Source organism: Trachemys scripta, chromosome 3 (genome assembly GCF_013100865.1).
Source record: "Trachemys scripta elegans isolate TJP31775 chromosome 3, CAS_Tse_1.0, whole genome shotgun sequence".
Taxonomy (NCBI): Eukaryota; Metazoa; Chordata; order Testudines; family Emydidae; genus Trachemys; species Trachemys scripta.
Window position 1 is genome coordinate 46,375,541 of NC_048300.1, and position 15,990 is coordinate 46,391,530.

General features: G+C 40.3%; 2 protein-coding genes across 2 annotated transcripts in view; one reads left to right on the top strand and one right to left on the bottom strand.

Annotated features, from left to right (window-relative positions):
• The window catches only part of RRP15 (ribosomal RNA processing 15 homolog), a 37,591-nt gene that overhangs the window by 17,902 nt on the left and 3,699 nt on the right, over positions 1-15,990 (top strand). The gene's annotated exons all lie outside the window — the stretch shown is intronic.
• On the bottom strand, positions 10,686-12,827 carry LOC117875564 (signal peptidase complex subunit 1-like). Its single transcript, XM_034766939.1, has 2 exons — positions 12,471-12,827; positions 10,686-10,754 (listed from the first exon to the last, which is right to left on the bottom strand). Exons 1-2 carry the CDS (start codon positions 12,822-12,824, stop codon positions 10,686-10,688), a joined length of 423 nt encoding a protein of 140 aa, XP_034622830.1. The 5' UTR covers positions 12,825-12,827.

Genomic DNA, 15,990 nt, shown 5'->3' on the forward strand with positions numbered 1-15,990 from the left:
ACTGTATTTGTTGTATATGGTCTTGTAGACTTGCTTTATATCCGTGAGCTTAAAATCTTTTCAGTGTTTCTTTTTTCCCTAATACAGCTACAAAAGGAGGATCCATGGGCTTCTGTAAAATATTTGCTCCTACAATTTAAAACTGTAGCCCTTTTGCAGGTTGTGTGCGCCCAGATGGGAGTAATTACTTTTCTGAATTGAAGCCAAAGGCTTTGCCTTTCATATCATTAACTGTTTATCAAGGTATTTCTTAATCCTGGCTGAGCCAGCTAGCTTGTGGAATATTTTTCCTTGTTTTTTTCCCAAGGTACTGTGCACAATACTTATTTCTGGGCAAGATCCTCCACCTTATCTGAAAGCCTTTCTATGTGGGAGAAGAATGTAGTCATTGAAAAGTACTCCAGTTTTTGAGCATTTATTTTACAATGAGATGTATTTTGGTTTAAAGTCCTACTAGAACAGCTTTCTGTACAGTGCATTGCTTCTCTTCTGCCCCCCTTCCTTCCCTCCTGACCCCACCAAAACAATAACATAATCTACAGTATCGACAATCTTTTAAAAAAAAAAAAAAAAATAGTGCCTATGAAAGGTGCCATATTGCCAGCTCTGGGGACAGAAATCCTCTGTGAATCCACAGAACAGGTACAACATGGATAGTGGCAGTGCAGGGAAGCGTGCACTGCTCTCCAGATATGCCTCAACTGTAAATTGGAAGGACAGCCTTTAGGGTGGGAAAAGCAACTTGTCTTACATGTCCATTGAGTACTTGACCTCTGAGATTGACCTCAAGGGAGTTGATTTAGGTAGTGAACTAGTGTCTGTCATAAAACAACCCACAGGTGCTCTGAGCTACAGACGCATTTCCCAGAGGCCCCCAGACCACAACTGTGATAACTTTGATTATTAGGGACCTGGCCCAGATTAGAAGTGATGATCTGGAGGTGACGGTAATGGGATACAGAATTGCCTAGAGAGGTTGTGGAATCTCCATCATTGTCTAACCCTGCTCTTAAAACTCTCCAAACTCCTGTCAGGGATGGAGATAATACTTCAGTCCTGCCTTAAGTGCAGAGTACTGGACTAGAAGACTTCTCGAAGTCCCTTCCTGTCCTACAATTCTATGATTCAAGGTTAAGGAGAGCTTTCTAATTATAAGGGTAGTTAACCTCTGGAATAGGCTTCCAGGGGACATTGTTGTAGAATCTCCATCATTGGAGACTTTAATAAAAGGTTGGACAAACCTTTAGTCTAAGGTTAACTTGGTCCTGCCTCAGCACAAGGACTGGACTTGATGGCCTCTAATTTCTCTGATTTTTTGCATTTGTACTACTCACAAGTAAGATTGTCTTAAGTGATAAGAGGTATCCCAGTGGTATGTAATTTACATGGGAGTTATTTAGAAATATACTTTGTAACAAGCTTAGTCTGTATTTGTCAGCCTTATTTTGAGTTAGTCAGTGGTCTCCTGAGTGTGATCTTCGAAGTCTCAGCTGCTTGCTTTAACCAACAAAACTATACTTTTACTATAGTTTTTATTGCAGAGCTGTTACAATGGTGAGGTGTGAGAAGGACTCTCTTCTGCCCTGTTTATAGTGAACTAAACTATGTTAAATTGTTATTCTAGAAGCTTCATTGGTGACTATACAAATCAGTAAAAAGCATAATTTGATTCTTAGACCAAATTGACTTTCCCATGGTGACAGCTAGAAAAATCCCTTTGGCTTCTAAACAGAGTAAATTTGCAATGGCATACAAAAAAAGTGAAAAACCAAGGTGCTATTTTCAGCCACCTTTTGGCCCTAAGTGTAATTCTAAGTCCTTGGTCTGGAGTTGTATCATGGGCCTCAGGAGACGGAAGAGCTTTGCTACCAAGGTTTCTTCTTCCCTCTTACTTTTTTGAAACTGAGGTTCATTTTATGAATGCTCCTGGTATTTAGTAAGCAAATCACAAGTGCAGATGATTGCAGGAGCAGATTGGCTGGGGAGTCTAAAAATTACAAGCTTTGTTTTTGTTTGTTTGCCGTGTCCTGGTTTTTGAAAAGTTTTAATCAATAAATGTGGAAGTTCTGACAATAGCTTGCCATTAGTATTTTCTTTTGCTTCTGAGAATGTTAGTTTGACTCTGTTACCATGAGTGCATCAGATGCTGGATCACAAATAGATGCAGTATTTTGGGTTGTTTGTTTTTCTAATCAGGTTTGAGGAAAACAAAATCACATGACACAACAGAAAAACATTTTTCAGGTGAAAAGTCAAATATTTTTTAAATAGGTGCAAAATTTTTTGTGGTGTTTTTTGTTTTGGGGATATTTTTTGGTTGTTTTTGTTTAGTTACATAGCTTTATGGGCTTTGACAAGTCACATTGCCTTGTTCAGGGTCCTGAGGGTACAGATATGAAAATAAGCTCCACATCCAGACAACTTGTTGAAGTCACAAGAATCTCTAGGGCTTTTTGGGTCACGTAGGATCAGGAGGATCATAACAGGGTTCAAAAAAGAACAAGGTTAAATTCATGGAGGATAGGTCCATCAATGGCTATTAGCCAGGATGGGCAGGGATGGTGTCCCTAGCCTTTGTTTGCCAGAAGCTGGGAATGGACAACAGGGGATGGATCACTTGATGGATTACCTGTTCTGTTCATTCCCTCTGGGGCACGTGGCATTGGCCACTGTCAGAAGACAGGATACTGGGCTAGATGGACCTTTGGTTTGACCTAGTATAGCCGCTCTTATAAAGGCCTAGAACTGTGCTAGCAATCTGGGGTCATTTGAAACCTGTTTTGACCTTTAAAAAGCAGTTGCTTATTGCAACAGGAAGGCAAAAATATTGCAGAGTAGAGTATGGTGCCAGATCACTGCTGCAGATGTTCTTACTGGCATTTGTTTTCAGTGCCACAGCCACTGTCGGTTTTCTGCGAGTGTGGTGTGAGCGTACCGTAACTGTCAGCATGTAGTACGCTGCTCTTACAGAAAGCACTTAAATATAAATCCAAAGTGATAGGAATTAGTTAGGGACAAATAATTTGGCTGGATTTTCTGCAACGTAATGTCAGGAGTGACAGCAGCAGGAATTTATTGCAAAAGACTAGTATTTTGAGAGGAGATAACAGTGTACAGTGGATGCCACTTGAAAAAAAAATAGCAGGAGTTAACACATTGAGTGTTTTGACTTTAGTGTGGTATTGACGCTATTTCTTATGCTTCAGGTAGGAAATACCATAGTAAAGTCCAGTACTGTAACATAGTAAACCATTGCTTTTTTGGAGGAATGCACCTACATTTTAGAGTGTTTAATGTTCAGGTAAAGTTACAGAGTATGCAACTTGTCCAGGCACTGAACAGCCCCCTTTAGCCCACTTGACTATGCTGATAGTTGCAGCAAACCTGGAGTAATCTGGTTTGGCAAATTCCTGGAGTAAAGTGAAAATCTCTCTCACCATCCTAGTCCATAGTGATGGTCCCAGCATCAATACGTGAGGATTTTTCCATATGAATTTTAGTTTAGGTTATTGTATAAATCCTTTTATTTATATCAATTTCTCTAGCTGTACATATCTTTTATTATTGCCAGCCCACCTGCTGGATCATGTTTGAAGCTCACTTATATTTTTAGTCTAGGTTTTTGTTACAATGGAATGTGATCATATAATTAAATACTGTATTATACTGCATAGGCACAATAGGGCTGAATTAAGGTTGTGTACCTGTGCAACCTTAATTCTGGCATTTTCTAACTTCTGAGTGCTTGACTTTGCAACTTTAATGATCTTTTAATGTAGGCTTTCTTTGTGTGTAATTTCATAATTATTTTTTTTTTAAGCAAACTGGAAAAAAACAAAATTCTATCCTGTGAGACCATCATCTCCACCTTGGGTTATTGGCAAGATTGGGATATTTACATCCATAGTGCGGTTGTCTGGCGCTTGAGCAAATGGAGTAATTGGCAGCAGTAGAAGGCTGTTTTCTTCTGTGTGAACCAGCCACTAGACAGGGGGAGAGATCAACTTAGTTTTATAATTATTTGCTAGACAACAAAGGAATGTTGAGACTCAGCATCCTGAGTTCAGTTCCAGATTCTGGAGGTGCATGTGTTCGACTGGTTACAAACAGTTCTGCCACTGTCCCCACCCCCTTTCTGCTATCTTTTCCCCCTTCCTGGCTCCTGCTCCTCCCCCCCTCTGCTTTACAGTCAAGCTATTTCTTCCTCTCTATGCTGTCTGGGCACCAACTGGGGGAGCATTCAGAGTATGAGAGAGAGTCTTCTTGCTATCCGTTCTGATTCCTAACACCAAAATGACCCTAGCTGCTGGGAGAAGGAATTGGAGAGAAAGTCCTGTAGCTGTGGGATTGAGCATGCTTAATTAGTTTCCTTGTGGGGATGGTACCTGTGCAGTCTGATCTCATGTGAGAGCTGTGAGGGATCAGAGCATGATCAATGAAGACCGACTATCTGGAATTTTTATCTGCCAAACTTTAAAGTCTCTATTAGCATGTGCAAACTGAGATTTTTTTATCATGGGCAAAACAACATTTTTCTCTAATCTCACTCTCGATAATAGCAGAACTGTTTTAACTGAAACTTTGCTTCAAGTTGGATTTTTTTGGGAGACACCTAGCATAGAAAATTTCAGCCCAAAGGGTTTGTTTGGCACAGTTATAAGCAACTAAAAACAGGGTCTTATAATGGGTAATGTTGGACAACTTTAACTATAGGCAGTGCTATCAGCTCCACCCATAATATAAAAATAAAGTATTTGAGAATTATATGCCTTGTTACACGTTCATTAGTAAAGCAAAGGGGTCTCCAGTGTAACTTTATTTTCCCAGATGTTGCTGCCAAGCTGGTTTTCAATGAAATTGTGTCTAAAACAGTCACAGGGAGGGGGTACATTTGAACAATTTGCGGTATACATCTTCTTTTGATCTTCTGTAAATGCACAATGAATAGACATCCAAAATGTCTAATCCTATTAAGACTGCTTTATTGAACTCTCAAACTATGATCTCCAAAGCTATTTTAATGGGAAATATGTCTTTAACTCAAATTGGATGTCTAGTTTGTGTTGGCTGTGGCTTTAATAGCTCATGGTGTCATGATTGGCTTATTGAAGCTTGTCCTTTTAATTTGGACCCTTTTTTTTCCCAATGTTCCTTTTTTTGTTGTATGAGATAGCAGACATTTGTTCCTTTGTGGATAAATCACTGAGATCATGGTTAGTTCTCCAGGTCCTTTTTAGGATGTTCGACTGTCTCTTTCTAAATTCCAATTCTTTCAGTTATGTTTGTTTACAGACTTTCTAAACTGTCAAATAGCGCCTTCTCTTTGATTGCATCAAATGATCTTCTGACCATTGGCTAAACACTAATTGGTAATTAATTTTTTCTGGTCACGGCTTATATGCTTTTATCACTGAATCAGTTTGAAGTCAAAGAAGTTCAGCATATTGGCTCAAACTCTAGCAGTAAGCAAATCTTGAAAAGTTTGGAGTATGGATTTCGTTTTGGTTAAAAAACAAAATCTGGGCTGCTTGCATGAAGGATTCACTTCTGCAATATTGATCTGAAAGTTTCCCAAAAACAGACTTTCCTTGAGAGGTTTCTGTCTTTGTTCATAGCAGTTATTGGCAGGACGATGTATGTAGAGAAGAATATATATATAAACACTTCAGAACCTTTTATAGAAAGATTTTGTTCTGGAAATAACTGAAGATTTGGTGTAGGTCTTTTATCTGAACTAGTTTGATTTACCCCATCTGAGTGCTGTCTTTCACAGATTATCTTGGGGAGCAATTTCCTCAGCTCAGTATTCCTTAGGTTTTTTCGGTGTGATGTGTTCTGATTTCTGTTTACCATAATACAGATATGCTCTTTTGTAAGTATGACTTCTCTGTGCACCTACTCTTTGTTTATTTATGTGGGTAAATAGAAGAGCTCTGCAGTATGAACTGGAAGAACAGTTGGAAGACTGAGCTAAACTTTTTCTTTCATCAAAGAATTTGACCAATTTTTAATGATGGTTTCTGAAAGGACACTGGCGATTAAAAAATAAATCACATAATTGAGATCTTTTTTAAAACAACTGTTACAGAAAACACCAAATATTTTTAACTGAAAGATTAGAGAGCAGTTAACCTTTTTCCAGTTTGTTTGAGATGTGACACTATTCTGTGTATAGTCAGTTTAATTTCCCCCTTAATAGCCAGTTGGCTTTCCCCTCTTTGCAGGGTAAAAGACCCACACAAGAAAGAACACCCCCCTTTCTCTCCCCCCCCCCCCAAATCAACCCATGAGAATGGGGTGGAAGAGTGGAACAACTGGTGGCAACAAAAGAGAGGGAGGATGGTCCACTGCCTGGGTGGTAGCCTGGAACTCAGAAGACCAGGCTTAAATTCCTTGTTCTGCTCCAGACTTCCTGTGTGACCTTGAGTAAATCACATAGTCTCACAGTGCCTCTGTTCCCTCTTCATAAAACGGGGATAATAATGGATAATTCCTACTTTGCAAGTGTGTTCTGAGGATAAATATACTGAAGATATGTGCGGCACTCACATACTTTGTTAATGGGTACAATAAGTAGGGGGTATATTCTCAGATAGACAAGTGGGGGATTCGGGGACAAGGTGTAGTGCCTGAAACTTTGTAACTTGTTTCTAAAAACTGACTGAATTTCAAATTAATTGCATTCCTTTTAAACAAATCAAAGTCCTGCACTAGCCAGACACTTTTCTTTAAAGGAGACTTGTCTTTATTAGCTATGTGCCTGGGATTAAAAATTACATTGGTCTAAGGCTTGCTGTGTTAGATGCTGGGCCATTGCAAAAATAGCACTTCTGCTCAATGCCAGTTTTAAGGCCCATTATCTCACAAAACACCAGGGCTAGACATACTTAATTGTTTAGAAATGTGGTTATTTTTTGAATTGTGAACCTTGAAAAATTCATGATATTAATACTTTCATTTTTTCTACATTTCCATTCCAAACTGATTTTAATGGTTGCCATCTTGAGGATTGTAAGAGCTAAAATGAGTACTGTGCATCATCTGAAAAAGTCCCATATTTTCCACTTAACTTAGCACTTATAACTCCTGAAGGTGGAGGCACTGACTGCTTTTATGATGATAGCAGCAGCATAGGACTGAAATAGACAGATAAGCTTTGTTGGGAGAAGGAATTACAGTGATAGTCCAAAAAGGCCTCAATTTGCAGACCTTCAAGACATCCTGCCAAAGCTATGTGTAGGAGGAGGGACCAGATGGGGTTTTGGGTGGAAAAGATTTGCACAGCTATCAAGAAGTTTCCAAGTTATTCACTAACAAAGATTTTGAAACAATAAATTGGGTGATTTTCACTCTTGAAATTCCACTATTTTATAACTTTGGTAGACCAGTAATCTCATTTCAGGATCCATAAACTTAAGCATTTGCCCTGGACTGGTGATCAGAAAGGAGGACCTTTTCCAAACTGGGACCCATTTGATTGCTTTGTCAGGTCACTTCCTTACTTGAAATGCCAAAGGAACTATCATTACTTTAGGCTTCGTTTATTTAGCAAGTCTGTCTGGGATTGACTCTTTTGTGTTTATTGATCAGCCTTGATAAGAATGGCAGTTGGTATTTGATTATCATTTGCAGAGAGGTTTTAGTGTTTCTTTGGGGTTCCTCCCCCCCAACATTAAACATTCATATTTATAGTAAAACTCTTCAGACTTAACATTAATTCACTTTTGGGGGGGAGGGGGAATATATTATGGGAACTGCATTTTTAAAAGAGATCTCATTTCTAAATGATAATTGGACTGTTTCTAACCTAACTGAGCTATGATCATTAAAGCTGTAGCCATTCAATTTTAACAACTAACTTGTGTTATCAGATTTATGAATTTCAATCAGTTTTTCAGTTCCTCTACAAGACAGATTGCTTGCCTTACAATTTGAGCTCCCTCAGATATGAAAGGTATTTTTTGTCTGTTTTTACAAATATCTGGCTGACTGTTCAGAGTTTTCACTGCAGAACTGATATGCTTGGTCAGCTCCTGATCTTGCTCCTGTTGAAATCAGTGGAAAAACTCATGTGGACTTCACTGGTAGTTGGATGAGGCCTTCAATCCGTGCAATATTCTCATTTTGGGAGTAGATCCTCAGTTTCCAACAGCCACCATTTCAAGCAGTGGATATCTTAGATGTAATGTTTTGATAATTAAAGTTATTAATTTGTCATCTTCATAGGGAATGGAAACTACTATACACTCTAATAGTCTCTACCCATGAACTTAAATTAGTTTTTTTTTTTTTTTAACTTTTAGATTACTTTAATTTCCACTGGTTAAATTCATCACCCTCAAATTGTCTGAAACTCTGCAGTTTGTGTGTTTACTCTCAGTTGGATCTGGATAATACTCTTCTTGACCGTGTTCCTGGCTGACTCCCTTTTTCATACAAAGCCTTATAGTTTCCAGAAATTTCTTGGCACCCAAACCAATCCGATGATGTTTGAATTGCAAAGTTTGACAAAACATATGACAAAATTCTAATCTGACTCTAGAATGTTTATCTAAATAAGATTTATTAAAAGCAGTAATACTTATTATTTGTATATGTGAGCGACTGGAAGCCCCAGTCATGGACTAGGACCCCTTTTTGCTCGGCATTTCCTTCCCCTCCCCCACCCCAATCTATGTTTTATGCAGCAATCTGCATTGGGAGGACACATGGGGGATGCTGTATAAAGTTTGGATTCAGTGTTGGTCCTTGAACTCTAATTCTGGCCTGATTTTAACTGTCACTATAATCCTGTATCATTTGATCCCATGACACTTGGGTACACAGTAATTTCATGAGTATGTTACTCTATCTCACAGAGCATTAGTTTAAAACATTAACATAAAATAGGACCTCTCATACCTGTAATGCATCTTATATACCTGTAAAATATCACATTGCATTTCACTAAGTCAGGCTTGTTTTCAGGTGTTTCTGCATTGGGTACATGAGATTAATATAAAAAGAGCCTGATTACATTTTGCTAGACAACTTTCAAATGTCTTGAGGGCTATTGTGTTTGTAAGTAAAATGGTTTGGCATGGAAGAAATGAAAATGACAAGAATATTCAACCTAAAAATATAATTTAAAGGGGTATCAGCTTCAAAAACACTTCTTAATTCTTTGTATCCAGTATTGTTCCATGTAACGCCTACAATGACTATAATTGAAAGAGATTGAGAGAACAGCATCTGTCCAATTTCTTTAGCATATATTTTACTAACTTTGTATATGGTCAATTTCACAATATCTGCTCCCCTTTTCTCTTTTCATAGTACCTTCCCTTCCTCATTACAGCAAGTTTGTGTGGGGGTTTTCAGCAGCAACACAGGGGAGAAAACCATGTTTAAAATAGGAAAAGTGACTGTAAAATCGCAAATTTTCAGAAGGTTCATTACCTGAAACTGCTTTGAATGTTTTTTTTAATAACAGATTAGATTTCATGTTGATTATGTACCTTTTAAAAGTCCTATGCTTTCCAAAATACATGTATATTGTGCACAGTATAATCTGGAACCCAAATTTATGTTTTTTCCTGGGCAGCTCTTAGTTATAATACTCCCATATCTTTCCCCACTACTTTCAACAGGTATATGTGAATCTCTTTGCCAACATGTCTGTATGTTGTCTTGCAGCAGCATGTGGTAAAATTCTTCTTGCAGTGGAAAGAATTCCCAGATGGCTGCTATCAGAAATGGAATGCCCCAAACTCTGCAAAGCACCAAAACTTCCAGCCAAAAACCAGACCCCTCCTAACTCTATTTTTTTCTTTTAATGTCTTTTACATCTTGTGGTACAAATGCTCTTGAAACTCATTGGGTTTCTTTTACCAGGCCTAAACAAAGCTCCCTCCCCCTACCCCCCCACCCCCACCATGTAAATAGCTTAAAATATAAATGACTTCTATTACGTCTCTTTACAGTCAAGTGTTAAGTAATGGTATTAGAGAATGAGGTTGCTGTTAATTTCTTTTTTTTCACTAAAGCCCAGGTGAATGTTTGTTTATTTTCAGAATTTATGTAATTCAATTCTGGGCTTTATTAGGTTAGTGTGTATTCAAACCTCTGTGCATGCCAACCCAAGCATTCCTTCTCATTCACACATCCACCTTCACAATAAACCCAAGAAAAGGATGTAGGGATAGGGGGATTACTCACTCAGATTGCTAAACTGTGGATTGCTCTTCCAGTTGTGCCCAAAATGCAAACCAATGTTTGTTGAGCCCGAGTTGCCCCTCTGTGCAGTAACTCCAATGTTTTACCCATGTAGAAGTTTGAATATTAACGACTGGAATCCAAATGCTGTAAACAATTGATAGTAATGGTTGTTAACTGGAAATGGCCTCCAACACAAGACTCCTGGGTAGAGCTGTGAATAAATGAGATTGTGTATTGCTCCTAAAGTCAACAGCATAGATCTATCTCAAATATTCAGTTGCATTTCAATTTAGTCACTCTAACTTGAAGTCCAGGGGAAGTGTGAATGTGTGTTGAATGACATGCTTATCATTAGGAGTAAGTGTTTGTGAAATTACCCTGGAGCAGAACAGGCACCTGTTGTACAATCGGCATGTTCTACAAGCTTTCACTTTAAAATACTTTCCTAAACCAAATTAATATAAAGTGTGTTGTTCAGAGAATGTAATTTATCCTGTTACGACAATTTTTGTGTGAAGGGAGTGTTTGTGAAAGTTGCCAGCTTGAATGTCCAGATGCTAACAGGACAGAATAACATAAAACATAGTTTATAAAGTCTTCAGAGCAGGGATGTTACTTCTGTGTCTGTTCAGGGTCATGCATATTTATGATGCTTTATTATAGATGAAGTTGGTATCAACACCAATATTTTTCCATTATAAGCCTCTGTTTTCAATCGCTTCTTATATTGCCAATTTTTAACTGCTTGGGCTGCAATTTTCCTTACATGTTCTCTGCCTCAGGAGAATTTTTTTAAAGCTTCAGAAAAAAAGCTTAGATATTCCAGAGAATAAGGTTAGAAAGAGTAGATAGTTTTGGCAATGTTTAAAAAAAAAAAAAAAAAAAAGTTTCCAACTGTGTTTTTTTGAAGAGCTTTAGCACTTTAGACGTTGGGAGCAGGAACTTGAAATTTAGCAGGGAAATTGTTGTCAGAATCAGAAGAGCCTTTTATTATTTCCTTAGAAATCCACCCAGATTTATCCCAAGTTACAAGAATCTGAAAATCCCCATTTGCACTTGTTCAGTAGAGCTTATTCGAAGTTGACTGCTAAAATCACTGAACATTCTATCCACATGAGGCATATTCGCCTACCCCAGAGTTTGACTTCTACACAGAAGCGGCAGCATCAACCAACCCTTTTTGCTTATGGGAAGGAATGCTGGGCCAGGAGTCAAGAAGAGATGAATTCCAGGGCTTGTTTATACTTAAAATGCTACAGCAGCAGCACTTTGGTATAGACACTACCTATGCCGACGGGAGGGATTCTTTTATCGGCAGAGGTAATCCACCTCTCGGAGAGGAGGTAGCTAGGTGGATGGAAAAATTCTTCCATCCACCTAGTGCTGTCTATATGGGGACGTAGGCTGACTTAGCTACGCCATCCAGGGGTGTGGATTTTTCACACCCCCAGCAATGTTGTTATGCTGCCCTAATTTTCTAGTGTAGACCAGGCTGTACTCTCAGATCTTCTACTTATTGGTGTTCATAATTCCATGTACTTTCATCTCTTCGTATTGAGCAAAGTCTCAGATCTCTATCTTGAAAGTCAGGTAGTTCTAATTCCTCACATTTTACAGATGGTGTAACTGAGATGCCTCAGAAGGTCACTTTGAACAGAGCTTTAATAGAATGTGATCTCCACTATAGCTACCCAAGCCTTATCTACTCATCCACACATGGCTTTTCAAAACAGCTGGCCTGAATTTGTATGCTTAGGTGTGCTGTTGTTAACTGCTAGACCTATTCACTAGAGCCAGGAGTGGATCCCAGTATTTATGATTTCCAGCATTCTGCTGCTATCTAGCAAAATGTGTTATGTTCCCCTCAAGTGACTGGTCCATACAGAGGTTAACACCCTACTGCTGCTTCAGGCACTCCTTTAGCTGAAGTGGAAGGGGTTTTTTTAGGGCTTTCCCTGAACAAGCGGTGGCTCGACTTTGAGAAGCACTGACATAGACAACCGTAGTACTGGCATTGCCTATCTTTAAGTGCTTGACTTTGCAACCTTAATTTTCTTAAAACATAGGGCTTTCTTTGTATGTATTAAGCAACATGGCACAGGTAGTGTCAGTGCAGACTTTCTCACACTGCACTGTTGATGTCCCTCGTTCCTGTCCAGGAGCAGTTCTTCCTAGAGGGGGGAAGAGAAGTTCCAGTCTCCTTCACCATTCAAAATTTTGCCTGTCTTATACTGTCAACAGGGTGCCAGTTTTTTTTTTATCATCCTAGAAACCTTTAATGAAGTAAAATTCTCCAATGTTACATCATGAGGGTTCATATTCTTCAACTTTGAGTATGCCTTTTCAGTTCTCTCTGCTGGTTTCTTATCTTCTGTTCCCGACTCTTGGACAGGTAGCCATTTCAGAGGATTACGGCGGTACATAGGCCATGGAGGGAATGTTAGCAGGCACGATAAAGCAAACCCAGCCATAACTATATAGACAGCCCAACCGAACTGTTCAGCGACGTAGCCATAGATAAAACCAATTACCGCAGAAACAAGAATGATCCCTCGAAAAATCTGTTCTGCTAGTTTTTGACTCTTGTAGCCCATCTGGGTGGGGATGGAGCCGAATATGTCCAGCATGGTACTAGCAACGGAATTCGCCTCGCCGGCTGCTTCCCCACTCTCGCTGCTCTCCTTGGAATTGCCTGCCCCGCCCTGAGAAGCGCAGGCCTCGGAGACGCTCCCAGCCTCCAAAAGGGAAACTTCAGGAGTGTCCTGGCCTGGGATGTGGAGGCCTCAGTGGCACCAGCCTTGGAGGAGGAGGGAGGCGAGGTCTCGCGGACGGCAGCCTCCCTGCCGGACCAGCTAGCTCGCATCGACACTCCACCAGCGGCAGCGAAGGAGCGGGTCCGAGTCCCAAAGGTAGGCGCTGAGCTGGCTGGGTAGAAAATTATCTGCAAGCTTCTCTCCAGCACTCCTATTCTACCAGGACCCCAGACAACACAAGACTATGGTCAGACAGCTAATTCCAGTAGTGGATTCAGAAATGTCAAACGTATCAAATGACTTTTGTCAATTACATTTCACAGTTCTTTCATGGCAGTCAGTGTCTCCTATGTTTCAAGCTTTCAGACTGCTAGTCTTGAGCTTAATGGGTGCAATTGGAGATGTAGTCTGAACTAATTACACTTTAAGACAAAAATGTAAAAAAAAAAAAAAAAATTCTCTAGATATAAAGCTGTTGCTTAAAAATGTTTATATTAGAAATTCCTTCCTTGACAGGTACAAATAAACACTTACTGTAGGTGAAAGGTAATGCGAGAGGGATGTCAGTGCGTTGTCTGGTAGTTCATCTTTGAGTATAAAGTGAAGGCAAGGGAAACCCAGTATGTTGGTTATAATTCCCAGGCTTTCAAAATGCCTGCAAACGTATCTGTTAATGTTCTACACTTCCAGATAAGGGTGTCAGTGTACTTTACACCAGAGGTGGGGAACCTTTTTTGTGTCAGGGGCCATTGACCCACCGAAAAAAATAAATGGCGGGCCACACACATTCAACTTACCTGCCCGGGGGAGGGGGAGGGGTCGCAGAGACTTGGGGCTTCCAGCGAGCCGCCGCTCGCGGCTCCAACCCCGCGGGTGGGAAGCCCCAAGCCTCTGCGCACGCACACCCACACACCATGGGGCTGGAGCCATGAGCACCGGCTCGCCCTACCACATGGGGGAAGCCCCAAGCCTTCGCACCCCCCGCGGGCTGCAGGTTGCCCACCCCTGCTTTACACACACAGCCTCACAACTTCCATGTGAGATAGGTTATTGTTTTTGCAATACTGAGGGACACTGAGGCAGATAGAAGTTAAGTGACTTGCCAGAAGTTTCAGTGAGTTAGTGGAAGAGCAGGGAGTAGAACCAATATTCCTACTCTGTCATGGGTTCTCACTACAGGAGTTCACTCCCACCAAGAACTATACTTTTGCTGATGTTGTCTCACCCTACAAGGTTTAGAATCTTTCCTTTCTTTCGCCTTTAAAAATACTGTATCAGTTGAATGACTGTGCTTTCCTCATTCACTTAAACTTAGTTTCTGGCACACTAGTTATTCTAATCGCGTTTGCCAAGAGCGAGTTACATAATACGTATTGGTACAAGCAGTAAAAACAAGGGTTAAAAGCAGAGAGGGATGCTCAGTTCTAAATTCCAAAATTACTTCATCACAAATATAGAGATCCCTGCTGTGGTGGCCTGGAGGCTGCACAGGGTTTGTTACTGCACTGGCCCCACGACACCCCCAAAAATTAGATGCAATGGCCATATTGCTGTGTTGTCCTCCTAGTCTATTGGACCCTGACTTTACTCATTTTTCAAGATTTGGCTGGCAAGATTCAGCTCACCGTGGGTGAGTCTGAGCTCAGGTGATCGGTGCTCACGGCAGGTCCATGCTGGGAACTTACGTCAGCATAGCTGCGTCCCTCAGGTGTGAAAAATCCACACCCCTGAGAGACGTGCTGCCCTAACCCCAGGTGTTAACAGAGCTGGGTAGACAGAAGAATTCTTCCATCAACCTAGCTACTGCCTCTCGGGTCAGTGGATTAACTTCGCTGACCTAGGCACCATCTACACTGAAGCGCTACAGTGACTCAGCTGCTGCACTGCAGCTGTGCTGTTGTAGCGGTTTGTGTGGGCATTCCCTCAGACTTAGCCTAGCCCAGGTGGAGCATCCTCTCTGCAAAGCGTACCCATGCCAGACCCGTTTGGTTGCATCCACACTAGTAGTGTGCTCACGGATGAGAGGCTCTCGGAAAGAAGGAAAGATGTGGAGGGGGTTGGCTGTCTTTTAGTGTTTTTCAGTTGACCATAAGTGCAGCTGCTGTCCTGATACAGAAACAGGACAGAAACTATGTTCTGGTTTTGCGAACAGAATAGGGTTAGTCTGGGTGCTCTGGTGGATAGAGGTCATCCCAGTGCACTAAGAACTGCTGACTTAGCTTGTGTCCAGTGTGGTGTTGGCTGCCCAGATGTATGGTTCTCAACGCTTCAAGCCAGTGTGAACATTTATCTTGTTTGCATGTCCGATATCTTTTATAATGTGCCCGTGTCGTGCAAGCAAGCAAGTTTCCAAGAGATGCTGTGGATTAGATTGCCTATATCAATTAATTAATGCAATACTTCTGAATATTATTGGTGAAAATATAAGAAGCCATATATGAAATGTTCTCCAGCCTCTTCCATCTTTTAAATGGAATTAGCCATCGGGCCCCTGTTGAAACTGTGGAATAAAACAAAATAACTTGAACATCACTAGGAAACCGCTCCTCTTCAAACATATTACTGTATATATACACATTGTTCTAGTCTCCTGAATGTCATAACCTGTTCGAAGAACAGTTTGCTCTACACATGTGAAGCCCTTGGCGCTTTACTCTTGCCTTTCCAAAACAGTCCTTTTGTGTAGCACTAATGTTTACACACAGTTTTTTGTTTTCATTTGGGGATGTTCAGAAGGGACTTCAATACCGTAGTAAAATCTGGAAGATGTGGACAAACAGCTGAGAGAAAGCTCAAAGCAATCATGTGGAATGAAAGCTGGTTTATTTGGCAAGTGCCAAGAATCAGTTTGTTTTTACTTCGATGAAACTAGATTATGGTATTAAAAACCCTAAGACATGAACATTCTTGCATAGATAAAGCATGTGGTGAAATTAAACTTGAACTAACTGCTAATTATATGCACAGATTTACTGCACATTTTCCTAGAACTTAAGTTTGTTTGTTTGATATTACAACAGCAAATAGGTCAGTCTTGTAT

Excerpts from the sequence above, each read along its gene's own strand:
- LOC117875564 (XM_034766939.1), bottom strand. The coding sequence starts at position 12,824 with ATGCTGGACATATTCGGCTCCATCCCCACCCAGATGGGCTACAAGAGT. Across the intron at positions 10,755-12,470 it reads AGAATTTTACTTCATTAAAG|CATCTGGACATTCAAGCTGG; the intron begins GTTTCTAGGATG and ends CTGTCCTGTTAG.